The sequence below is a fragment of the Heterocephalus glaber genome, unplaced genomic scaffold (genome assembly GCF_053883595.1).
Source record: "Heterocephalus glaber isolate CG9 unplaced genomic scaffold, H.glaber_assembly_v1.0 deba00001805, whole genome shotgun sequence".
Lineage (NCBI taxonomy): Eukaryota > Metazoa > Chordata > Mammalia > Rodentia > Bathyergidae > Heterocephalus > Heterocephalus glaber.
Genome location: NW_028258480.1, coordinates 1,882,351 through 1,909,409, shown reverse-complemented (window position 1 = coordinate 1,909,409; position 27,059 = coordinate 1,882,351). Strand labels below are relative to the sequence as shown.

The 27,059-nt window shown below is 48.6% G+C and overlaps 1 protein-coding gene across 3 annotated transcripts; it reads right to left on the bottom strand.

Moving 5' to 3' along the window:
• Nucleotides 1–357: 357 nt before the first annotated feature.
• On the bottom strand, nucleotides 358–25,549 carry Or6q1 (olfactory receptor family 6 subfamily Q member 1). 3 transcript variants are annotated; one of them, XM_087203586.1, is made up of 7 exons: nucleotides 25,372–25,549; nucleotides 13,049–13,158; nucleotides 12,583–12,936; nucleotides 12,354–12,396; nucleotides 7,120–11,418; nucleotides 4,546–4,611; nucleotides 358–4,448 (listed from the first exon to the last, which is right to left on the bottom strand). In XM_087203586.1, exon 7 carries the CDS (start codon nucleotides 4,393–4,395, stop codon nucleotides 3,568–3,570), a length of 828 nt encoding a protein of 275 aa, XP_087059712.1. In that variant the 5' UTR covers nucleotides 4,396–4,448; nucleotides 4,546–4,611; nucleotides 7,120–11,418; nucleotides 12,354–12,396; nucleotides 12,583–12,936; nucleotides 13,049–13,158; nucleotides 25,372–25,549; the 3' UTR covers nucleotides 358–3,567. The 3 variants fall into 3 exon arrangements, with proteins under 3 accessions (XP_087059712.1, XP_087059711.1, XP_021103996.1); XM_087203585.1 differs by having other exon boundaries at nucleotides 7,120–7,246; nucleotides 8,635–12,936; XM_021248337.2 differs by having other exon boundaries at nucleotides 7,120–12,936.
• Between the last annotated feature and the right edge of the window lie 1,510 nt (nucleotides 25,550–27,059).

Below are 27,059 nucleotides of genomic sequence, written 5' to 3'. Positions count from 1 at the left end.
ACCTGGGTGTCCCTCATCCTTGCCCACACGAGAGCCCGAGGCAAATGCACACGTCCTCCTGGCTCTCATTTCCATCTCTCAGAACCTGAGCATGTTACTTTACCTCTCTGAGCCCCGACTTTTCTCCCATAAAAGACGAGGCTGAGCCTTTCTTCCAGGGTTGTTGTGAGGGTGAAATGAGAAAATGTGTGAAACTCCTCAGCACAAGTCAGACACTTAGAAAGCAGATATGTAACAACCTCCAGTCTGCTCTACCCTTTTGCAGATACAGGAATAAGTGACAGGAGAGGGGATCGATGTGCCCAGGGCGTCCCAAACAGAGGCTAAGCAGCAGAGGAATGAGACTCCAGCCCCAGCTATAGCACTCGATTGGCCGTGTGATCTGGACGATTTATGCAGCTTCTCTGTAACTCACTTCCTGTGTCTGTAAAGGAGACTGATACCAGCAATGACTTGGTGGGATTATCAAGGAGGAGAAAATGAAGTAACATTTATTTAACATTTGGATCAGTAGTGACACATAATAAGCACTGAACAAGAATCTGTTTGATAATTCAATAAAATCATACATAATGACAAACTTAGATCCCTTGATTCATTGAGGAGAAATTGAAATTTCTAAGAGACCCTGGCCCAGTCCTTCTGAAAAGCTAAAACCTCCATCTTACCAGGAACCCTTGATCCAACATTTCCAGCCTAACCTGACTTGAGTAGACCAAACATACCTATCATGACACTTTTTTCTTAACAACTCACACCTACTCTGGGCAGCTGAATGGCTGAGTAACTGAGAACAGGTGGCTACCACAGACCCAGTGTGCTAACCCCCAAAGCAAAGTACAGATGAAGCCCCTCCACCTCCCTGAGAGCTAAGGGTGCTAATGAAACCCGGGAAACATGAGGATCCCTGAATTATGACAGTGCTCTTGTGCTGCTCCTGGGGAGAGATGGTGCTTAACGGGGTGCACTCAATGTCTCCAAGGATCGAGGTGTCCACAGCTCTGTGTGAAGGGCCACATTTTAAGGTCTTGCCGGGGGCCACAGCTCCCAAGGATGTTACTTGAAGCACTGAAAATGAAACCACCCAAGGCCAAGGATATCAATAAATGAGACTGGTGTGAAGATCAGAGAGCTGTTCTAACAAACCTGCCTTAGAAGCCAGGTACTGAGGCCCTGGGATGTGCAGAGGGAAAAGAAGAGACTCAGCAGACTGGAGAAACTAAATGGAAATCCCAGCATGGGTGCCAGGGATAAGAACAGCATGGAGACATATAGGATGGCCTGGACGGATTCCGTGGAGCGTGCACCTATAGCTAAACCTCTGCTCTGTTCACATAATGGTGTGCTGAACACTGCAGCATCCTAATTTCAGGATGAAGACCAAGTCATTCTCACCAAATCCCAAGTCAAAGACCTTCTCAGGATGGCTACCAGGTAGTTCCTACCCAACAATTAGTCAGTGTCCCAGCACCCAGAGGGGCAAAACCCACAGAGGCAGCACTCTTCACTGGACCTGGTATTTGTAAGTGTTGTCTACCCGGAAGCACTCCTGTGAGTTCTCCGTGTACTAATGAAGTCGTGTCTATGTTAGTCAGCTCTCAGAGCTGGTGCCTCACACTGAACAGATATATCCCAAAGAGCATTTGCATCTTCAGACATGGCCTGTTCACAAAAATATGCATTTTCTCTGACATGATTTCATAATATATCTTTATTGCAGATTGATTTGCCATTGGAAATGGCTTTAAAAACATGAGCTGTCTGCACCTATACAATCATGCAACCCAGGCTCTGGTAGGTAGGTGTGTTTTTTAAAAAAGCAATCAGTTCAGTTTTATAATGTAAATACTCACACTCACAAAAATGGGGTTTTTCCAGACTAGTTCACTGTATCAGGTTTCATTAAAGTAAAATACACTTTTACAAGTATCAGATCCTTTCTAAGAGATGCTTCAGAGTTTTTATCATTTTATGTAACTTGGATTAACAAATAGTAATCCTTACTGATACTTCCCATAAAGTCATTCTTAGAGTTATCCTCAAAATCCAGATACAGTCCTGTGTTTAAAGTTTAATTCTTTCTGGGGTCGAGGATTGAGCTCAGTGGTTCCACCGCCTGCCTCGCAAGCACAAGGTACCAAGTTCAATCCCCTGTACAAAAAAAAAGTTTAATTCTTTCTGCTACTATAAATGTTGCCAATTATACCAAACATATTCTGCATTGTTTTCACCAGCTAGAAACCTGAGTCTAATTCACTTTGTGTCCATCTCTACCTGGGCCAGGTATTTGAAAGTATATAGTCCTCTTTCCTTCAGAGGAACTGTTCTGTTGAATCCTGAAAGGTTTAAAATGCATTATTTGTGTCCTCCCTGCTAACTACAGAAATAGCTACAGCTCAGATGTAATGGGGCAAAGCCACACTGATGGCACTGTAATGTGATGTGCCCATTATTGTGCAGCTGAGAAGATCTCTCCCCTCCACCCAGACCCCAGCTCAGCAGTTTCCTCTTTTACTTACTGTGATTTTGGAATCCATATGCAAATGGGGACTGCAAATGTCTTTAGAAACGCAGCTATCTACATGTAGGGGATTATTTGAATTATAATTGTCTTTTTAAACCTACTTTGAGAGAGTTGACATTGCCCTAGAGATCTCCTTAGGCGAGTTTCCAAACATCATCTGATAGAGAAGGAAGATCATTCTGTTCCAAATAAGAGAATGTGGACCCAGGAAAGACTAAGTGCATCCATCTCATGAAAACCCAGCTCTGATGCTGGAGGTTCTGTTTGTGGTAGAAACTGCTGGTTGTCTACCCAGTTTGCTCTCCTCTTTTTCTCCCATAGCTCGATGGCAGCTGAGTGTCTGGCTGCCCAACTGTAGAATATTTTGCCCCCCTGGCAAAGAGGGATGACCTCTAGCTCACTTCTCACACTGAGGTGAGCAGAAGTGGTCAGCACTGTGCCCGGAGATCCCTGAGACACAGGTGTTTCTGTTTCGTGCTCTATCCTTGCTCTCCTGCCCAGTTTAACCATGTAAGTAACAGGAAGGCTCTTGGTCAGGGGTTGGCAAATAGTCACCTCTGCCACTGTAGCACAAAGGCAGCCTCATATGTCATCAGGGTGAGATACGTGGGTGTGACTATATTCTGATAAAACCTGATTTATGGACATGGAAATTTGAATTTTATAAAACTTTCCTGTCATAAAATATTATTCTCCTTTGGAGTTCTTTTCAATCATTTAAAAGTGTGAAACCACTCATAGCTCACAGACCATTAAAAAGCCAGTGCTAAGCCAGATTCAGCCCTCAGACTTGGCTTTGCCAACACCTAGGGGATGCTGGCCCCAAAAGACTGAAGGAACGTGGGTCGTGAGATACTGGTGGAGCTGAGCTATGCATCAACCTGGATCACTCACATTGGACTCTAGTGTGAAAGAGAAACTCTGCTTCATTCTTTAAGCCCCCTGTAGTTAAATTTCTCCTTTCGTAGCAGCTCAGCATTTTCCTTTATCTATTATAGTCTGTAACTCATAACTATACATGTATGGCTCTTTTCTAATCCTCATCACTGTCCCTGTAAATATCCAAGGTGAGGAAACTGAGTCACCCCATCTGCCTCCTCATTACCCCCTCCAAACCCTGAGGGAAAAGGCACGGCACAGGGCCCCTTCACCTCCTTGTTCCGAAGACTGTAGATGAGAGGGTTGAGCATTGGCATGACAACAGAGTAGAAGACAGACACCACCTTGTTGAAATTGGTGGATGAGGCCACCTTGGTCCGGACATACATAAAGAAGAGTGTGCCATAGAAGAGGCTTACGACAACCAGGTGGGCGATGCAGGTGGAGAAGGCCTTCCGGCGCTCGGCCGCTGACCGGATGTGGAGCAGTGTCCAGACAATGTTGCCATAGGACACAGCGATGACTGTGGAGGAGACCAGGAGCACAGCCAGAGATACCAGGAAGTCCACAATCTCCTTCAGGGTGACATCTGAGCAGGACAGGGCCAGCAGGGGTGAAGCATCGCAGAAGAAGTGGTCAACGACATTGGGGCCACAAAATGTCAGCTGAGACATGAAGTAGATGGGTAAGATGGGTGTGAGGAAGCCTACTAGCCAACAAGCTGCAGCCAGGTGGAAGCAGGTGCCCCAGGATACCAAGGACCCATAGCGGAGAGGCACACAAATGGCCACATAGCGGTCATAGGCCATGACAGCCAGGAGGAAGCACTCGGTTGCCCCAAAGAAAGTGAAGATGAAGAGCTGGGACAGGCAGCCAGCATAGGAGATGTTCTCGGCTCCATGTGCCCGGATGAAACCAGCCAGCATCTTGGGCACCGTGACTGAGGTGTACCAGGTTTCCAGGCAGGGCAGGTGTGCGAGGAAGAAACACATGGGTCTCCTTAGCCGGTGGTCCAAGCCCACCACTAAGATGATGGCCAGGTTCTCTGCCAAGATGAACAGGTACATGGTGAGGAAGAGTGTGAAGAAAAGGAGGTGCATTCCTGGCACCCCGGCAAAGCCCACCAGGACAAACTCTGTCACCTGGGTTCAGTTTGCTGTCTGTGGTGGCATGGGTGAGGCCAGGAACTCATCAGTAGATTCTTCACTCTGTAGATAATGGAAGGTAAGAGAGGACCTGAGAGGAGGTGGAGCTAAAACACCTTCCCCTGCAAAAGAGGGAAGCTAAGTCAAGACAGCGCCCCTCCCACAGAGCATTTCAAGTCTTTGATGGGCACAAGAGAAAAGACCATTTCAGTGCGAGATGACAAGAGCCAGATGAGAAGACGGCCCAGGAGGGGAAGCTCAACCAGTCTTGAGAAATCTTCCTGGGGGAAGGCTGGTCTAGACTTGAAGCTGAAAAGGAAGTATGAGTTAGTGAGATGAAAAGTAGAGAGGACGTGGCCAGTATAAAATCCCAGGCATCGTGGAAGACATTGGACTTGGGAAACTTCCAGAAGATAGTTTATCACAGAAGCTAAGCACACACCTGGCATATTAGTCAGGCTTCACTAGAGGAACAGTGCACACATATAGGATATGTGCAGGCTCAGGAGGTAGCCTCCCACTGGCTGCCTGCAGAGTCGGCCAGAGGAATGTAAGAGGGCTGTCCACGTACTGGACAGCTGGGGGATCCAGTCAGAGGGTGAAGGCCTGGAGCTCGCTGCAGAGGCCCCCGTGCACCCATATCAGGAAGTGGAAGCATCTGCACTGGAAGGCTGAAGAGTTTGCCCTGGAAACCTGAAAACTGACACAGACAATGGCAAAGAGCACAGCCCCTCTGGAGCAGCAGAAGTGAGCCTCCTTCTTCCTCTTTCATTCCATCCAGGCTACAAGGCTACTGGTTGGTGCCACCCTCACCCAAGGTGGGCCTTCTATCTTCAGGGAGTCAGTCATCCAGACACACCCACAGCTGTGTTAAACTAACCCACTAGGCATTTCTTATTCCAGTTGACACCACAGTTGACCATCACACCTTCAGATAGAAGAGAACATAACTAATAGAAGTGTGAAATTTGAAACTGCACCTGCAAAGCACTTAGCATGATGCTTGGGTCAATAAGTATTAGGGGAAAACCTGCTCCTGGGACTAAGCATGAAGGGGAAGTGACTGTTGTTGAACTGAAGAGCCGGGGAGGGGGACACTAGGAAGGATGGTGACCACGGTGAGGGAAAGGGAAGCTCAGCTTCAGTCTGAGGGCACCAGAGCCTTCAGGGACCCTAAGCAGGGCAGCAATTCTATGCTTCTTTGCCCTTCCCAAGCAACAGGCCTGGGGTTAGTGAGCGGAGGCAGAAGGCCGAGAAGGAAGGCTGGAGGGGTGTAGCACGGAGCAACGGTGGTCTTCACTAAGAGCTCAGCCGACCTGGAGAGTGAGCACAGCTATTAGACAGAGTCAGCAGACTGAGCTCAAATGCAAACTGAATAATCCCATTCTGAAACCAGAGAGTAACAAAGCACTGCAAAGGAATGAATTCGAATCTTACTTTAAGGTTAGATGAAAGAATATAGTGTCGACATTGCTGCAGCCGTTTTGCAGCTCAGCTCAACATTCCCCATGCCCTTCCCACTGCACAGTGGTGACCATCACTGCCCCCTGGTGACTGCCTGACTGTGAGGAGGAAGGAATGCTGTGGTGCCCCTTTCAGAGGATCAGACCTTCTGGGCCATCCGTCTCCACTTTGGGCTTCCTGGAACCCAGCACCACTGTGTGAGAAGCCCTCGAAGTTGGTAGAGAGGTTCAGATAGAACTAAGGCCACTGCCATCAGCCCTGATGGTCAGCCCAGGCCAATGAACAGCCTGGGAAGCAGACCTCCAGCCCCAGTTGAGACAGCCGTGCAGACACCAGCCCTCCCCAGGAGCCCTCCAGAGGCTGCAGATATGCAAGCCAAATCCTTGATCATGGTTTCTCCAAGCCACTAAGTGAGGGGTGATTTGTTCCGTGGTAGTAGATAACTAAGAACAATCACATACAAGTTCTGTAACCCTGAGCAAATTATTAAGCTCCTGATCCTCTGGAGAAAAAGAAATAATGTTTTGCCTGCAGTCACAAATTCCTGAACCAGAATCTGCATCCAGGTTCACCAGGGTCTAAAGCCCTTGCCCTTTCCAATACAAATCATGAGGCAAGCTCCTCTGGCTTCACCATTCCGTGGTTTCCTGGCAATGGAAGCGTGGAGATACAAAATCGGAAACAAACGAGGTCAAGGTCTTCAGATTCCTGTGTGCATCTTCACCAGCCGAGTCCATGCCGCAGCAGCCTTGAAGTGGCAGTCTCTTGATACCAGCTTCCTGGCTGCCTACTTCACCACAGCCCCACATGCTTCATCCTTGTGTTGGCCCCGTGAGACCTCAGAATACAATTCCCAAGCATCCCCCCTTTGCAATCTGGCTTCCAATGTGGCCATCTCAGAATGGCACTTCCCAGCCCCAGATCCCCTTCCTGGTGGAGATGCCCGGGCACACAGGTGCTGTGGAAATCTGCCTTAACTCTCTCTGTTGGAGATGGGTTTCACAGTGAAGTTCTCTGCAGTGTTCATTGTTTCTCATGGTCATGAAGAGCACGCGATTCAGACTCACACGGATCTGATGTCATGCCCCAGATCTGCAGGATACTCACTTGGCCGTCTTAGAGATGAACTGCTAGTGTTCTTTCTCAGTCTTCCCTGTCCTTCCAGCTGTGGCTCAAGTTTGCTAGTCCTGTCTTCATTCAGAAGCCTTCTCCTCCTTCCCTTGTTCCTATAAATCTGTATGCAAATCAGGCCAAAACATGCACAGAATGCCTGCTCTGCACCAGGAAGCACGGGGGCGGGGGGGAGCATCCAGGCAGAGCAGGTGCCCTGGGCACCCAACGCAAGGTCTGTGCAGTGCAGGATTGCTGAAGACACTCAGGCCTGAAGAGAGGATGCCAGAGACTGTGGGGTTGGTATTGGGCAGATTAGCTACACAGAAAGAATCTGCTTCGTTACTCAGAATATGAGAAAGAGTAAAGAAGTGGGGTATTTCAGGCAGAGAGAAAAGCAAAGATGCATGCGTGGCTTCCTCCACACAGTCATTGCCAGGAGCAGCCTCCGGGCCGGGGACCACATCCTCACCTGCCGGCACCCACCGGTGATGTGTCTCAGAGCAGTGTCCCTCCCCACTGTCTCTTCCCCCATCCTAGAGCCAAAAGATGGGAAGAGCCTGGACTCCCTGAGGGGGACAGCTAACGTCTTCCTGGAGCAGACTGTTTCTGCAGACAGCCAGGCTGCAGATAGTGTGAACTCTGAAACACAGTTTCTGCCACATTTTCTTCTTCATGGGATTTCGTGTGTGTGTGTGTCTGTGTGTGTGTGTGTGTGTGTGTGTGTGTGTAATGCTTTAAAAATGTAAAAAAACAAAAAACAAAACATTTCTAATTCATGAGCTTTGCAAGCTGGATTTGGAGCCTGGGCTGAGAGTTGCTGAACCCTGCCCCACTCTGGACTGTGGGGAAAACAGACGTGATTGTCTTGTGTTAAACTGGAGGCCCCTGTTTGATGGATCCATACAGTGCTTCTGCCACCACCCAGCAGCTCAGCTGTCCCCAAGTCATCTGTTGCCTCTTCTCCACAGCGAGGTGGGGCCTGGGGCTAGTGACACCCAGGGAGGTGAAGGCTGGACGCAGTGGGCATGTGTCATTATTGTTTCCCCAACCCTGGCGTCTAATTAACAAAGGCCAAAGAGACCCTGCCTTAAAGTCCATACTGAGAACCTAAAATTAAACTAAATGATTCTAAGAAAGAGCTTGAGTCTCCACCAGCCTCTCCTCCACTGTCTGCCCCTCAACTGCGTCCTTTAAGACTCCAGGGATAAACTCAAGCTGTCGAACGGATTGGATTGAAACATTTCCTGTTGCTGGCTGGGGCAAATACCCAACACCCACAACGTCAATGAGGAGAGGTTTATTTTGCCTCCCGGTTTCAATCCATGGTTGGCAGCTCCAAGGCAGGAACGGCACAGTGGAAGTGCAGGGCGGAGAAAAGCTGATCACCTCATGGCGGCCAGGAAGCAGAGGGAGAAGGAGGAGCAGGGACAAGAACGCGCCCTTCCAGCTCACCGGCTGCCATCTCCAGCCAGGCCCCACCTCCCGAGGGCGCGTCCGCTCTGAACTCACGGATGGATGAATCCAGTGATGAGAACAGCGCCCCTGTGATCCTGTGGCCCTCACGCCATGAGATCCGGCGACGTTTTAGATCTGCACCACATCAAACGGACTGGACTGACACATGGAGAAAACCACTCAAAAAGTTCAAGGGAATAAAATAACCGAATGCATTTCACATTACTTCATTTATTAACATTCAGCCATGCACATCAGAGTGCACTTTATTGTCACTAAATGATACAATCTCGGGTAGCTTCCATCATACATGTGCCCACCATGCCCACAATGAACCGTGCCACCTATGACCGTACATTATTTCACTTTCATTCATTAAAAAGAGAACCACCCCGTTTCCTAACTCTTGGAAAATTTTGAGATCTGTAGCATTTGAATGTATTAATTTACTTTCGTGCCCAGCAGATCCTCATACAAATGTTCACCACAGAGACCCAGCATCAGTGGGTGCGGGGCCAACATGGTGGTTATGGCCACGTTCAGGGTGAGACTCCCTGATGCCTTCAAGCCCCAAGCACCCCACCTAACAGAAGTGAACTGAAAGAAACCTGCCTAACATAAGAAGGTGAACTTCAGCTGGAATCAGGTACATCACCAGACACAACTTAATGAGGAACATTTTCTGAACAAGAGTTCCAGAAAGCGCTGTGTCTCTCCTCAGAGGATCAAATCCTACTCTTGTTTCTTTGATTTTGGTTGGTTTTGCTTGTTGCAATACAGGACACGACACTCAGAGTCTTTACACTGACCTACATTCCCGGTCCTTTTTTATTTTTCATTTGGGGACAGGGTGTCGCTAAGTTCGTGACCCTCCTTCCTGAGCTCCCAGTGTTGGGAAGATGGGTGTGTGCCACCACGCCCAGCTTCCCATCCTACTCTTCACCTACTCCCACCTCCCAGGCCATGTGTGAGGGAGAATGAGTCTGTCTCCAGCCCAGGAAAGCCCAGCAGATAGCGGCTCCACAGCACTGTGATCCGGTGGCCCATCCTTGATAGAAGCGTTGCCTGTCCTGGTTTTCATGCAACTGGGAAAACCGAGGCTCAGAGACAGCAAGTAACTTGCACAAAATAGAACTTGTATGCAGCAGGTGGAGTTCAAACCCCGAGGTATGTGACGCTAAAGCTGAGCTGTCCCCTCACACCACACCCCCTCTCTCTGTTCCACTCTACTAGATGATGCCTCGAAACCCTGGCTCCGGGTTCTGGCTGTGGGGTTCATTTCTCTGCTGCTCAGGAATCATCCCCTGCACACCTCCATGCCTACTAGCAGCATCAGAGAACTGCCTCATCAAGCACCGCCATCCAGGGCACAGGTGACAGAGGGGAGAGAAGAGGGTCTGCAGGATAGCCACTAAATAGAGGAAAGGCTGCCTGGGGACTTGGCCCAAGATGGTGTCCTCAAAAGATGGGGCTCCCTCACCTAAGGCCTCCCTAACAAAGCATCTTGGGCTCGGGCAGGGCAATGAAGGCTGGGCCTCTGCAGCTATTTGCTTGTGTGGCTGCATGACAGCTTGGGGAGGGAGGTGGACATCTCCCTGCTTCAGTTCTCTCCACCTGGCCCCAAGGTGAAAGGAGCTGAGAGATCCAGGCAGCAGTTTCAGAACATCCCCACCTGTCCCGGTACCAGGCAGCGGTGGGCAGGCAGAGTCTGGGGGCAGCAGAAAGGGGCTGATGGTGCCAGCACCGGCGGGCAGAGCCCTCTCCTGGCTGCCCTCGCTCACTGCATGCCCATTCCCCGATCCCCTGCAGGGATCTGACAGCCGCCTGGCTGTGGCACACAGACGGCCCAGTTAGCAGCACTGCCTCGGAACCCGGCAGCGGCACCCGGCCCTGGCTCCCCCAGATAGGAGCTACCTGACCGTGCAGAGCCACAGTGTCTCCGCTGCGGTCAGGAGAGGGCTCTGTCTTCTGCAGCCCTGGCCTAAAGACAGAAGGAACAGCATTCCGCAGAATTTCACTCCTGCATTGGTGCTGTTTCCTTTTCTCTTTCTGTGGCTTCCTCTCCCGCTTCCTTCAATTCTCCACACAAGGCCACACTCGGAGAGGCCGGGTCTGCTCAGTACCTGAGTGCGTGACTTCCTTGTACAGAGCACAGTCCCATTCTGTTTATGTAGCTTCCTCTCTCCTCCCGCCCCACTATGCCAACACCCCAGGATGAACGTGATCATTACACACTGGGAGCGTGAACAAATATAATTTTTGTAAAAAATAAAAATGCAATTTCCATAACTCTCTGAGCCCCTTCTCGACATGAGTTTTGGCCACAGCCTCATTTTTATGTCAGATATTTATTTGTAATCACACACACAGACACACACACACACACACACGTGCACACAGAAGGAAGGGAGTTCCTTGGAAATTGTACCTCTGTCTTTTCACTCATCCCTATGTTGCCAATGCCAGAAAGAGTCCCTGGCATGCAGCAATAAATATGTTGATGAATTTAAAAATGGATGCACACCCCTACCCACATGCTTACCCAGAGTCCTCCGCTTCCTTTCCCCTCCAGCTCCCTGTGTTCCAGGAAGCAGGAGGGAAATCGCACCTGCCTACCAGTACTTACAGAAGAGCCACCCGATCTGGGGCCAGTGCTATAGCCACCTCCTCTCTGCTGGGCAACGACGGCGCCTCGGTCGCTGGCCTTGTGCAGGAGGCAAATGGAATTGATTTTCATATATAATTTCCTTTTCTTCTAAATTTAATTTCAAATCTCCTGGAAAGCTGTTTTTAAACTCTGGTCCACCCAGGCTTTAGATTTTCTTGGTTGCCAGGAAGCTGGGAAGAGGAACAAAAGCACCCAGCTTGCAGGACTGCCACAGGCCTGGCTTCCACCAGCTGGCAGGGACAAACGAGGCCAGGTGCCAGGGCCCACCATCCTCCCCAAATGTCCTCCCAGGGCAGCGCCCTTCCTAAAACCTCATGGAACTCAGAATGCAAAGGATCCATTCCGGGGGTTCCAGGGCCTCCAAACTACACAGGCTTGGCCTCCCGTGCTAGGATCAAATGCAAGAGGAAGCAGAGGAGGACCTGGGCAGCCTCGCCCGTCTCACACACAGCAGACCCCAGCCAGCCACGCCCGTGAGGCGGCAGAAAGGGGCCGGAGAGGCAGGCTCTGTGGGCTTCCAGCTCCCACTCCCCAGCTGGGAACAGTGGCCCTGTTCTTCCCTCAGCTCAGCGATACGGTGGGGCACAGACTCACTGCGGATACTGCCAGTGCCCTCTGGGAAGCCCTGCAGTCACTGCAGCTGCCCAGGGAAAGGAGAGCCAGGGGCTTGGACTTCAGTGGGACTTGGGGTGGTGGGAAGCTGCCCAGGAACAACAGCAGGTTGGTTTTAATTGGACTGAAGGTTTATGTAAGGGGGGCAGCAGCAGATGAAAGGACCTCAGCACCCTTACTCTGTGAGCTTAAGGAAATCAGCAGAGTTCTGTGTGCTTTGCTTTCCTCACTTAAGAAATGGTTTGATATTGAAAAGCACAGTGGCTCTGTGAAAGAGCATCTAAAAGACAGATACAAGATCACAAACTGGGAAGACTCTAGAGAAGGCTGGGTTATACTGAAGTCAGGGATCGCTGCTTTAGGTCTGCCTCACAGGGGACACTTCCCACACACCGCCCCCTCATTTCTTTGGCTCTGCCCTAGCAGTCTCCAACATGGGTGTACACCAGAAGCAGATGGCCTGTACCCCAAGATCTCCAGAGGTGCCACTCACCTGCCCCCAGCTACTTCTCCTAGTAGAGTAGCTACTTCTCCTTCTGTGGGTAGAATAGAAAAACCAAACACACTCAGAACCTGGGAGCAGTGGTGGGGGATGACTGGAATGGGACCCCAAACTCAAGGACCACAGCTTCTCTGAGCCAAAGGGAGTGAGCAGAGGTCCACTGTGGGCTGGAGTGGAAAGGGAAGGACCAGGAGTTACTACTGACTTTAAAAGAACTCACCTTTCGCTCCAAGCTATGAACCCCTAGAGGCGACCCCTGGGATCAAGCCCCCATGAGGGCTCCAAGCGCTCAGACAACAACAAGAAAATTATAAGTCATGAAGGAGTCTTCCCCAGAGGTGTGTGGAAGCTCCATGACAGTCCCAATCCCACAGACTCTCAGGATAAACAATTAGAGCCGATGATGCGTGGCCATGCAGGGAGGGTCCCAAGCCAGCTGGCCTCTTTGCCAAGGTCCAGGGTAGAGTGAAAGTAAATCTCAAAGTTCCAGATGCATCCCAGAAGCAATGCAGCCTTCCTCTACCAGGGTGGGTGAGCTATCCCCACGGGGCTGCCCACTCCTTGTCACCTATGCCTAGAAAATAATCCACAGTGATATCAGGCCTGGCTCTGTGCAGCACAGATGCGAAGAACCCAGCCTCGGCCCTTACAGGGCTCCCAGTCCCACGCTTACAAGGATCACTCACCCTGAGGGAACCAGGCCAAAGCACCTTTCTTCCAAAGAGCATTCTCCAGAGCACTTGACTGAAAGAAAGCTTCCGTCTTTCTCCCCCAAAGGAGATATGGTATCATTTCACTGTAAAGCAAAAGAGACATCAAGGGATCTCTGCATCTGTTCAGAGGAAGCAGCTGAGCCAGCGCTAGCAAAGCCCAAAGGCGCCGTTGCTGGCCGGCCCTGTACGCACCCTATGCACACAGCATTGTTTCCACGAGGGCGGATGCCTTGAGAACAACCTCAATGGCTCCAGTACAGATATCTTGTCTACCACCAAATGGTAAAGTTCTTCCCACGTGTCCTGTGTGCTACATTCCCAAAGCCTACTCCAGCCTGGCTCAGTGTAGACTTGGATTTGAGCCCCTCCAAACCCTCTTCGTGGACATACAACCTTGAGCAAGTCAACCCCTCTGAGCTAGTTTTCTCATCTCTACTCTTAGGAAAATAATTCTGCCTGACACAGATGTGGTTGGAGATAAACCAGGTAACAAAGTAGAAGGATGCACCTGCCTGAAGCAGATTCATGATGTTCTCCTGTGAAACTTCAGACTGCTCAAGGGAGGAAGAATGTTGAACAATGTTATATGTCAGGCAAATAATTAGACATTAGTGGGTCTGGGGCCTGCTAAATAGCATGCTTTTCCAGTTGTAGTTAGGTACAGAAATAAAGACCTCATTGTATAACACATTTATAATGATTTGTTGGCAAGGTCTTTGACCTGCGTTGGTCCCACCGAGCACAGTGCCATTTTAAGGTTACACGTGTGCACATTCCTTCTGCTGCTGGCCACCTGGCTACTTCCAAAACAAGACACACAACATTCCTGGGTGCCGTGGTCTGTGCCCAACGGTATCAGGAAGAGTTGCATTCTTTGAAGACCTTCCTCCTGGGGCTGAGACCTACTTTAGATTCTCACAGGAGTTAGGCCCCTGCAGGAACACTGAGATTTTTTAGATATTGACATCCCAAAGTCATCCCTAAGAGAAATGTCACCCTAGTTCCCTTAACCCCAGGAGTAGGTTCTGTGGACATAAAAAGGAATCCAAACTCATGCTCAGGGCAGATGCCTCCGTGGCACTGTCTTCCTTCTCTCCAACGAAGGCGTAAGGCTCTCAGTACCTACTTAATGTAGACTCTACTTAGACGTCTGTACTCCCTGTGAGCCTTGACTGGATTCTTCCATCAGCAGCACCAAGAGCCCAGGAGCAAGGGAGTGAGGCACCCAGCTTCCCAGTGTCTACTCAGTGGACCTCAGGTTCTCAGCTGTGACTCAGTCTGACCGGGGTTCCTGCCGGAGTCGGGGGGCTTCTGCACTGAGCCAAGACCCAGCTGGGACTCTTCCTCTCCCTTCTGCCTTTATGATGTGAACTCTGCCTTTGTCAAGTAAACCAGCGCACCTCGGGGGCTTCTTGGGTTTTGCCTCCCTACCTGAGGTCCCAGTTTTACCCCACAATAATCCAGGCACTGAGCAATTAAAGGCAGGATTTTCTGAGTGCAGGTGATGTCAGAGGCTCCGAAGGATCACATTCTCATTGTTTTTCTCTTGCCTGAAAAATCACATATTCTAGGCCAAAATGCAGGACACCAGGGAGGGACAGCAGAATCAGCCTTCACGGAGGAATATCGGGAACTAAAAAGCAAAACACCGAGGCCCTGCGCTGCCCCTCCCAGGAGGGACTGAAATCACCACTTGCAGGTATCATTTTCATACAGTATGATGATGAAGTGTACGAAACCCCACATCGTTCATTCTCCTAGCAGGAGGCTCTGTCTTCTCACCGTGATGTTTTTCAGCCTTAACAGTGTCCGTATCCCAAGTCCAATGCAGTATTTCTGTAGGTATTCTTTTTTGTTGCATTTTTATTGTGCAATAATTCAAATTTATACTCAAGAAGAAATATAATAAAAAACTTTATACCCAATTACCCAGCTTCACTGATTCTTAACCTTTGGCATATTTAATATCCTTTTTGTAAAAATATTATTATGGACAGCTAAGTTGGGTAGAAATAGGGCAAGCAGACAGGGCTGGGCCCTCCAGGAGTCAGGCTGAGGATGAGAACACATCACAGCTGTGGCTGGAGGTGCATCGGTCGAGGGCCAGGCCTCAGGATGGGGACCGTGTGACCAGGCCTGCATGCCTCCCCCAGGATGAGCAACGGATGTGGGATCCTGCTCACGTAGATGGACATCAGTAGCCGCAGTGGGTATCCCGGACCCTTAACAGGTCTTTGTTCTTTCCATGCACACTTGCTAAGTGACCTGCTTCCCCACTGGATCAACATTGCCTAAGCAGCTGTGCTTCTAATCTCATTGGTTGATTGTAGTTTTGACCCACATTGTACCCACCTTGTGATTTTGCTCTGTCAAACTTCCTTTGAGAAGTGGGCTCATTGGCAACCCACTTCTGGGTCCCCTTCTCTCTCTCTCTCTCTCTCTTTCCCTCAATAAATTTTTCCTACTCTTAACCTCTGATATTCCTTAGAATTCATTCTTCAATTTTGGGGAGCACAAACTTGGCATATCTGACATTCAGCAGGTTAGGAGTTAGACTTATTGCCCCTATATCAATATAATAGTAGATGACTGACACATACATACATACATACATAGATAGAGATAAAAATGGAGATATAGTTGTGATCCTCTCTTTATCAATTTTCAATCCTATCACCCTTATCAGAAGTAATCAATATCATAAATTCAGTATCTATTATTGTGTAATAAGTTTTGCACTGCTGTGACAAAATACCTGAGATAAACAGCTTAAAGGAAGAAACGTCTTTGAATAGATTATATCGGTCCAAGCGGGAAGTACAGTTTAATGGGCTCAGAGGAGAAAGAAGAGATGTCATGGAGTTACAGTGGTGGAGCTGATGAAAGACTTGAGTTTTTTGCTTTTGGTTTTCTTTTTGTTTGGGGGGGTTGTTTGTTTGAAAGCCCGCTGCTCACCCTTCTCTCCCGGCCCAGACTGGATGGGAGCCACTGCTCCTTCAGCGTTGGCAGCCATTGTTTCTAGTCTCCTTCTGTAAAGAAAAAGGTTAAGAAAGGAGTGCCCCCACGCCCTGGGCTTCCAGGCGAGCACCCGCCTCTGCTTCCGGTCTCCCGGGGACACTTTCACCTCTTTTACCAGCAGTGCGGGCCTCTGCTCCTAACCCACAGGCCCGCCCGCCCCTTCACAGGCATCACTCTGTGTTTCCATGCCAGCCTGCATCTTTAAAAATGCTTGTCTTAAATTCTATCTTTTCTTTTCATTTTACCCCGCACTTCTGTTTTTGGAGGAAAAGAGATTCTTGGAGCATGAACCCAGTACTCCACCCTGTCCTGTCAGCAGGTTCTCTTCAAGTTGCATGGTGGGATCCTGTCCACCTCAGCTATGGTCAAATCCTGATGCCCGAAGTGGCCAGACCACACCAGCAGTGATATGAACGCCACCTTAGTCAGGCTTGATTTCATCTCCATCTGTTACATTTTACTGAAGTACCAGGGTTACAAGAAGCAGTCACTGTTAAATATTAGCTGAATCTGATTCTAAATATTCAGAATTCAGAAAATAATGGAGTGGAATTGAATGAGAGTGAAATAAAGATTTGGAGTTAATTCATTGTAGAAAGTCCATTCTTGTCCACATGACTCTCCAATCCCACAGAGGTGTGGTAAGAGTTCAGTGGGTGGTTACACGGGGTCCTTAGTACCCTGTGTACCGTGTATTAAGCGTTAGGGTGCGTCTTGTAGTAGAATGCACTACAGAGGAGCCGGAGGGTTCAGTAGGTACAGAGGTCTTCAGGGGGTCAACAGGAAGGGAGAAACAGAAGGGACAGGAAATGACTCTCCAACCAATAGGAGGAAAGAATCGAAAACAGAGAAAGATGATTATCACCCACAAGATGAAGATGTCTAGCAACCTTCACCCTGTACACAGTAAAGGAAGAAACATTGGGTCACACAGACCTGGAGACACTACAGGAAGACAGCGTGCACAGCCCCTAGACACTCTGGAGTGTGTTAGTACCTTCTGAGGGCAGGGACTCACCGGTGCTATGCACAGTTATGTCTAGCACTTAGTGAGCATTTAATGATTGCTGAATGAACAGATGAAAGGTGCTCAGAAGCAGTTATTGTAGCAGATCCCAGTGCAGGCAACTGTGAGAATAAATATTGACTGTGGATACAGAGAAGTAGCAAATCAGCAAAGAGGACATCTTCTCAGTGCCTAGGATTTAGCACAGTTCAAAAAGGGAAGAATCAAACCAAATGAATGTGTGCCCAACTCTGATTGAGGGGAGGCCCAGAGTAGGAACAGTCGGGGCTGCATCTCTAGGGCTGGGAAACAGTGAGGACTGAACCGTGAGGCTGTCCACTGGCAGAGCTGCACAGGTGAGAAAGCACTGCTCATTAAATATGTGTGAAATAATGTCCTCAGCCCATTAAACATGCCAATTCCATTGTTAAGCAAGAGTGCTTGACCTGGATCTCAGATCAGAAGAGCACTAGGAAAACAAACCAGGAGCAACCCTCAGAACCAACCATGAGGGGATTGAGGAACAAACTGCATAGGTGACAGGGTTGCCTGCGTCGTCCCCAGGTCCTGGGAGGGCAGCGAGCTTCCCAGGTGCTGCGGGTGAGTCCCATGACAGTGAGTATCATTTGCGATGCATACGCCATGGGGCACACCGCTTCTCTGCCAGGGTCCCCCACCCTGGCTTCTGTAAAAGGAGACCATGTCTACCAGGAATATTTTGATTGCAAATAACAGCAGATTCACCTTGAGCTTGCTCAGTCAAGGATTCTGCTTTATGGGCTGGTCCGACCAGGATCTCAGCTCAGTCTGTGTCCCTCTCCTCTGCTCTGTCCGCCTGTGTTGGCCTCATTCTCCACAAGCCCACTCCCTCTGGTGGCAGGTGACTGCCAGCGGCTCTGAACCCACAGCTCTCCAGGTCTTGGGGGAGGTCACGCTCTCGGCTCCAGAGGGGTCGGTCACCCATCCTGGTCAGCACTGTGGCCAGAGGGGAGTGATGGTCCCTCCCCAGCCGGTAGGCATGCACACCTGGAGCTGGGGAGGTTCCCCGAGGCAACGGGGGTTAGGCTGGGTAGATTCAGGTTCAAGGATTCTGAGCTTTGTTTCACTTTATCACCATCCTCCTCCCTTCCTTCCATCTGCCCTGCAGGTGCTTCCTGCACTGATGGGTACCTAAGTATCCCACCATTCGAGTCCTAGGACGGAAATGTGCAAGAAAGAGGAGGAAGTGCCTGCTCCAGCCGCACACCTGGGTGCACACACAGCTCCTTTCCTGCGCTCCTCTGTGCCGGCTTCCCACACTCTCCGCCCTGCCACTCCCAGACCCTCACGGTTCCATCAAAAAGACAGCATTAGAGCCCCATCCCATGGGTATCTCTGTCTCTACCTCACGGCTGCTAGGCGACCCGGGAGGTCCCCCAAGCATGAGTGTCGTGGTCCCCCTGGCTGCTTCAGCCTGCACTCTCCTGCATTCTCTCTGCCTGTGGAAGGTGCCTGCCATCTCAAACGGATGCATGCACTTGGGACTGAGGATGAGAAGGCTGTCACTCCCTGCAGGACCCCTCCTCCTGCCTCAGCTCTCCTGTGTCCGCTTCCACCACTTCTCTCTCACTCTAGCTAGAGAAATTTTTCTGCTTATATGACCTCAAGTGGGGCTGGAAGTGTATCTCAGTGGTAGAGCACTTGCCTAGCATGGCCAAGGCCCTGAGTTCCATCTAGCACTGCAGAAAAAGACAAAAGAACTCAAATGGCTAGTTTGAGCTTTACCAGATAATCCAGGATAATCTCCCCATTCCGAGGTCCATAACCTTAATTACAACTACAAAGACCTTTTGGCCATGTTAATGTAAATGATCTCGGGATTTGTCTGCCTCCGTAACTGTGTGAGTCTTATAAGTCTTTTTCTGTATACACGTGCATTTTATTAATTCTCTTTCTCTGGAAAACTGACTAATATGCAGGGCATGGCTCCTATGGGGCAAGACGCCATATCAGAGCCAATAAAGAAAACAAACTTACATTTATTGATCACTTTGTGGATCTTATATACACTGACTCATGTGTTTTCACAATATTCCAAGAAAATGGAGTATGATCTTTAGAGATTAAAAAGCTGAATCTCAAAGAGGTCAAATAACTTGTGCATTCATGATCCCACAGCTCATAAGCAGAAGAGATAATGATTAATCCAGGCCTGTCTGGTGCATACTCATTCTGCTATGGGGTGAATAAAGGGCTTGCCCTAAATCCCAGGCAAGTGAGGCCCTGGCTTGAAAGAACCCTGGGGTCTTTTCCCTCCCAAGACACAACTAGATCCTTCCATTCCTAATTCTACATTGCATTATGCACGAGAGCAGAGGATTCAGATAAAAGCTTTTGGAAGAAGCTCATGATAGACTCCATGAGAAGCAGGGAGTGGGATTCACAGGCTGAGACTTGGAAAGGAAGTGTGATTGATTAGAAATGTCAGCTGAAGAGCATAAACAAGCTAAGGGTTCTGCAATAGTATACATCTGCTCTCCCCAGAAGAGAGCTTCCAGGTACTCCATGCCTGGGACCGAACGACAAAGACCCTCGTGTAGTGTTCCATTCTGTTACTATAATGGTGCGCCTGAGGCTGTTTGTCTTTATAAAGAAAAGAGGTTTGCTTTAGCACTTGGTCCTGGAAGCCCAGGGCTGAAGGCCCACAAATAGTGAAACCTCCTTCTAGCGGAGTCCCTAGGTGACATAGGGCATTACCTGTCAAGACATGAGAAGCACACACATGTACCTCATCCACTCTGTCTCTCCCTCTTCTTATAAACCATCAGTATTCCATCATGGGACTCCACCGTGGTGACCTCGGCCAACCCTAATAACCCCTGATGGCCCCACCTCTAAACACGACAGCCAGATTAACTTCCTGTTCTTGTAACACCTCACAGTGCAAGTTAAACTACAGCACTTGGTCCCTCGGGGAAAACACTCCAATCACATCCAAGCCATGGCACCCACCTGTGTTTCTGTAACTTCAGAGGCATCCAGGAACCAAGACTTTAACTGGGCTTTTCTGTCTGACATGGGAGGGAGGAAGGGAATCGGAAGGAACATCATAAAGAAAGCAGCCACTGGAACGCTCTAAAAGAAAGTCAGCTTTCCAAATTAGTTTTATGTACAAGAAAACATAGTTAAAATTAGAGTAAACCTGAGTTCGAACCTCAGATACATCTCTCAGTGTTAATGCAAAGATTTTAATTCACTGTATCACAATATCAAGCGTGGTGTCTGGCAAATAATGTTCTTCAGCCTGATGTGGAGTAAACGTTAATAAGCAGGACATATGGCCACATCCTCTCACATACTTTCCTAAGTGTATTACCACTTCCTATCAGCACTTTGTCTTTCTTATTGGTGAAAGAGACTCAGCAGCACTTCCTTCCGGACTTGCGGTGAGTGCCCGTGGGATTAGGTCTGAGCAGTGACCGGCAAGCTGTGGAAACCCACCACGGTGCTCTAACCCCTGTCTGAGTTGCTGCTCTTGAGCATTAGTCTGTGTGAATATTTATCAATCCCTACTATAGCCTCAGCATGGAGGGGGTGACATATGGAGAGGACTCAGTTGGAAACTTCCAGATTGCAGAAAGTTGCAGCAGCTTTTTACTTGACCAGAACTGAGCAAGACAAGAGAGGGCAGCAAAGTTCTGTGGGGCTGGAAGGCATCTAGAAACTGCAGGGAGAGGACTCACCATCTCTGCTGAGGTCTACACCGAAGAAATCCAGGCCAGGGGTCTGAACCCTCAGAAAGGCATCCTGGGTTGGCCACTGCCTTGCTGTGTAACTTACAAAAGGCACGCAGCATTGCTGGTCAGTTTCCCAATCCCTAAAATGGGGAGAATTAATCCTAGGTCTCGAGGGCCTTGTAAAGATCGTTCAAATTGCAAAAGTGGCCGAGTACGGAGGCTGTATTGCCTCGGAGCAATTGTGCAGACTGCACAAACCCTAACCGGTGAGTGGACTTTGGGTTATATAATGAGGTTATTTTAAATAATAAAGCATACATCACGACCAAAATGTAGGTAGTTTCACGATGGTGCATGTATTCCCTTGACCTCAGGCACAGGCAAACTGAAAGGTGACTGAGTTAAAGACCGTGCATTTTGTTCTCTCAACTGCACTGATTTCCCTCCATCCAGCGCACTTGGAAGATCGTCCGTAGCCTATAAAGCGTGAGCAATGTCAGCACTTTTGGAGTGAAGCAGTGGAAAGTCCCCGGGTGACCCCCGAGCTTCTCTCCTTCTGTTCTAGAACAGAAGCACTCATTGATCAAGTCTTTCTTGTGTTCTGCTTTGGCCCCAAACACGTGTGAGCTACAGAACTTTCTCATGTCGTGAGAGGTCTAGGGTCTATATGTTACTCCAGCATAGCTAGAGGTCTCCCAATACAGTAACAGAAAAGAAAAACACCTTACAAGGGAAGCATGTACTATAATATTGATCTAGCAAGATAGAACTTGTAGCCAAAAATATACTACATTTTACAGTATCAGTTCATACTGATTGAAGATATGCTCCATCGAGATGTGTCATGATACCTTATGAATTTAAGCACATGACTTCAAAATTTTATGAAGAGAATCTGTTGAAAACTAAGTGGAAAATGACATCCACAGCAAGAGAATCCTGTGGGAATCAACAAAGAGGTTTGCGCAAAAAAGCGACGCGGCCTGGCTGGGCCGTTAAAAGGGTTACTCTGTCTGTTGAATCTTTTTAAGAAGCCAGAAAGGTAGAGGCAGGTGCAGGAAGACGAGTTAGCTGGGTGTTTCAATAATCCAGGACCCTCAGAGCCTTGGGCAGGCCCTGGACATGTCTGGGAAGTGCAGACAACGGGGTCTTTTGATCAGTGATAGAATGTGAGGTCAGGGGAAAGACAAGACACAAGGACATGTGAGAGAGGTCTTTGGGAGACCAGGCTTGGTTTTAGCTCTAATAAAAAATTTACTTCTAGGGCCAAGGATTTAGCTCAGTGGTTCCACCGCCTACCTGGCAAGTGCAAGGTCCCGAGTTTGATCCCCAGTACCAAACAAAAAAACAAAAATTCCTTCTGGACACACTTAGGTAGAAAGATCAAGTGGAGAGCTGGATCCAGGAGGCTGACATTGGTAGGAGAGGTTGGACCAAGACATACATTTGGAAGCCACCGCTTTATGGGTGGCATCGGAGGGAGCGAGATGGCCTGCACACGCCTGCATGGGGAGCGAGGAAGAGAAGTTGCCCAGAGCTGCACCCCAAGCACTGGGCACACTGGGCACTGAGGCCAGGGAGATGGAGGAGAGGGACACAGGGACAGAGGAGGAGCAGCCAACGGTGCTCAGGGGAATGTGCTCAAGGTGACAAGTGAAGAAAGTGTCCTAGAGGATCCAATATCCTTAACTGTGTCCAGCGCTCCCAGTTCATCAAGGGAGATGAAACCTGAATTTCCCACTGGATTTAATAATACAGAGGCCATGGCCGATCCTGAAGGAGCTGGTTTGGGTGGAGTCTCACGGGAGTGAAAACTCACTGGAGCGGGCTCAAAACCAATGGCGGGAAAGAATTGGAGACTGAGTATGGATAACCACGTAGAGAAATGTGCTAAGCTATTTAGAGACTCCGCTGTAAACTTTGCAAAAAAATAAGGCAACGGCTGGAGGGGGGAGAGAGGGAAAAGATAATGTGGCTTTTTTTTTTCCTTTTTTTTTCCAGCTAGAAGAAATAACCCAATGTTTGTGTGGCAAATTGCGTACTTGTTTGGGCTCAAATGTACAGTGAAAGGCTCTCGGTTCCCGCACCTTTGATTCCAGCAGAGTGAGAAAATATGACTAACTCGTGACTGCTTCAAAGCCAGCACCACGGTCCACATCACCTCGAGCAGGCCCAGCGCTGGCCCAGCCGCCCGGAGTCCTTTCTGCCAGCACCAGACCGTGTGGCCCACCGCCCACAGGTGAGGCGCTGGGTAACCCGCCATCTATCCCCTCACCATGCTACCTTTCTTAAGCTGCTTTTTATTGTGGAAGAGTTCATCGACCCAGCTGAAAGAGCTGAACCGTGCATAAGATTTATAACCAGAAGCCAAACCCCACAGCCCCACGCTCATTTTCAAACCAGCATTTGGTTCTTCTCTTGCTCATATTTATAGATCACACGCTCACAGACTTTTGAATGGTTTTTCAAGATTTTAACTTCAGGAAAACCAAGATTGAGCTTTTCATCCACACATCGCACCCACAGTCCGGTAACCCCCTCTCTCGTCCTCTTAATAAAGTTACATGGAGATCTTCCGTTAAAATTAGGACTTAACGTTTGCATTATTAGCTACAAAATGTAGTTCACGGCCGAGTCACTTGATGTGCTGTGGTCACATATCTTTTTCGAATGACTTTTTGTTTTTCCTGAATTAATAATTGCCTTAGGAGCTAGGGATTTAGCTTAGTGGTACCATGTCTGCCTCGTAAGCTCAAGGTCCTGAGTTTGATCCCCGGTATCAAAACAAAAAAAAAGCCTTAATTTTTCATTTGCTTAGCATCCTATGTACCTACAATTAATGCATACTTATATTGTCCCTAAAGTATTCACAAGCAGAACTAAAACCCCACTTTTGTACAAGTATATCTAGCAATCCATTTGTTCAATACATTTCTGGGAGACACACGTCCTGGCCCCTACACGCTCCTCCTCCTCCTCTCTGGACAGTGCCCTCTTGGCCTGATGTGATCTCCCTCAGGATGGGATTCCTTTCCCTTCTCTCCTCTTTCGATTTGTTTTTTGTATACAAGATCTTGGTTTATTCCCTAATTCTGGCACTCTGTCTGTACCTCCCTTAAAGAGGATACCTAACAGGTACATTGTTAGGACCTGGCACATCTGAGTCATTTTTATTTTAATCACATTAGCTCGATAGTTTGGCTAAGTATAGCACTCAGCAGTGGACACCTCACCTTTTCTCAGGCTTTTGAAGATGTTGTCGCGTTGCCTTCTGGCTTCCAGCCCTGCTGCCCGGAAGTGGGAAGTGGGAAGTGGGAAGAAGTGGGACTCCATTCAGGTAATCATCCTTTGTTTGTGGTCCCCTTTCACCCTGTGGAATTCTATTAGCTTTTATTATCCCTTCTAACCTGAAATTTTACAATTATGTGCTTTGAGACAATTCAGTTGTCATTTATTTTCCTAAATTCTGTAAATTCATATCTTTTCGTTCTACACATTTTTCTTTACCATCTGTGATCATCTTTTCCCCTCAACTTCCTGTTTTTTCTACCTAGAATTCCTGTGAGTCATATGTTAAAATGCTTCCCCTAGTCTTCTAATTTCCTCATGCTTTGTTACCTTCCATTATTTTATTCTGTATTTTAAAGATATTGTCTCAACTTTATTTTGTAAATCTATTGAATTTCTAAATTTTCTTATCTCACTATTAACAGTCTAATGCCTTTTCTGCTCCTTAATGCTCTTATTTCATAATACTCTGTTCTTGTTTACGGAAACAGTTTTCATCCACTCAATCAACAATAATGGCTGAGCAGTCATGAGTACTAGTTTTTGTTTTTGTTTTTTGGCACCGGGGATCGAACTTGGTCCTTGCGCTTTCGAGGCAGGTGGCAGAACCACTGAGCTAAATCCCCGGCCCTGTCATGAGTACCAGTGAAAGAAAAATGACCGAGAAAATGTCCCTGCCCTGACTCCGCCTACACTGAGAGACGACCGAGGGCAAACACGTAACTACTACATATATTGCCAAGATATGACAGCGTTACAAAGAAAGAATTTTGTTGAAGGAGGTACGGAAATACAAATACAAAGTGGTGAGGAACAGCTATTTCAGGCTTCCTGTCTCATAGTTCACTTACCATAGTGTTTTGAAGTTGACGTCTTTTCTATGCTGTACCATTTCCTCCAAGTTACATTTTTGTTTGCTGACTGTGATTTTGTCTTTTAGTCTAGCCACTTCCCCCCAAAGCTTGGCTGGCCATCCTCTCACTACGAGTGAGGCGCAGCTCGGCACGCCTGGCTGAGGTTTCTTGCCTATGACCCATCAGCAGGCGGAGCTGAAAGGTGCTGGCCTTAGAGGGCGTGGGCTCTCAGCAGTGCCCTCTCCCCACTTGGGGGACTTCTCCACTGGAGCAGGCTTTCTGGGAGTGTATCTTTTGGGGTTTTACTAGTCGCCATTTCCAGTCAGGCCGGCATCTGGCTACTGCTCTTAGCTGGGCCCGGTATGCGCCAGGCCTAAGGCACTCTGGTTTCACTTCTACGGAGATCAAACTCACCTCTAATCTTTGGCTGGGGTGCTGGCTCTTCATTTGGACTTCCAGTCTTCTTCCTGATCTTCTTCCCCCATCTGCCTTTGCCTGAAGAGCTCCCTGGTGTCTCCAGCTCCTGTGTCTTTCAGGAGATCTGCAAAGGAACTTCTTCTGGCCCCTCTGAGGGCCTCAGGAAATAGCTTTCTTTATTTCTCACCAGTTCTGCTTTCTCATGCTCTCTGACCTTATGGATTCATACATAATTATTGTGGGGGTTTTTTCCTTTTGCTATCCTTTCATTAGAGCCAGGGAAGATAATACATATAAAATCACATCCGGGCCAGGGATGCAGCTCAGTGGAACCGCACTGGGACGAGGTCTTTGGATTAACTGTCAAAAATAACTCAGAGAAAGCACGCCTCATCCTGGAGGCTTTCACCACATGCAAGCCAGCGGGGCAGGTGTGCTATCTGTGGGATTGTTTGCTCAGGAGACCCCATCCCGAAATTCTTAATAATCGTTAAGCAAGAGCCCCACACACTGCAGAGCGGGTTCTGAGTGTACAGAAGCCCTGGGGAGACAAGCTCATCAACCGAAGAAAGGCAATGGCAAGATATGAGAAGGCAATAACCCTAAAGTGCACAAGGGAGAGAAAGCGCTTGAATTAAACAATTCATTTATTTTCTCATTTCAGGATTAACCAGTGGTGGAGCTCAAATCAAGCCATTGATGAACCGCCGAGTCCATTTTGGGGTATTTTGGAGCAGTGTGATCAACACTGGATTTACTAGGTTGGATGCAATAAGACATCTGAGTCACCACAGCAAACAGCCACAGGTTTACCACCAGGCTGTTTCTCTGCTATCCCCATCGGTTTCTGAGAAGCAGGTACTCTGGGTTCTTTTACTGTGGCCCTGACCTTGCTATACTGCAATCTTTTACGCCCCGCAGGCTCCGGGCTCTTGCGTGGACAAGTCTGTATGCACACATCCAGGGCAGACTGGGCTTTCCCACCGTACTCAATATCCATCCCTCCTTCTTTCTTACTTCCAGAAAACAAATATCTTTGTGAATGTGGCAGCAGTGTGCCAAGCTGAAAACTGTATGTCGCAGCCTCTCTTACAAGTTGTCCTGAGTTTTGGCTGATTCAGCTCAAGTGGAAGCTGGCTACAGGTTTCCCAGAAATGTTTTATTTACCTGGCAGAGGGAGTATCCCTTCTTCTGCATCTTGTCCTCTTTCCTGCTGCCCGGAGATCCTAAGTGACAGCTAGAGCTCCAACAAGCCACTCAACAAACAGTTAGTTAAAGAATATCTGTTAGGTACCGGGCATCCTTCCAGGCAGGAGGATACAGCAATAACAAAATCAATGTCCTTGCCTGGTGGTGTGTCCATTCTGGTGGAACAGCTGACAATATGAAGAGAAGCAAGGAGGCTCAGAGCAGCCTCCATATTGATATCTCTGAGCACTTGAACCAAAGACAAAAACTTCGCTGAGAAAAATAAAATCATGTGGAGATAGTTTTCCAGTTACTTGCAATCGAACACTTTCCTGAGCAACATATTTCAGTTTTATTCTTCAACCACAGAAAAATTCCTTACAGCTAAGACAGCTGGAGGACAGCTTGCTGGCCTAACCTCAGCACGCTTGACACTTCGGAGCAGACAATCTGCCCTTGCAGGAGCCGTCCTGTGCCCTGAAGCGTGCTCAGCAGCA

Bases quoted from the DNA above. Each gene is read 5' to 3' on its own strand.
- Or6q1 (XM_021248337.2), bottom strand. From the start codon at position 4,395: ATGTGTTTCTTCCTCGCACACCTGCCCTGCCTGGAAACCTGGTACACC.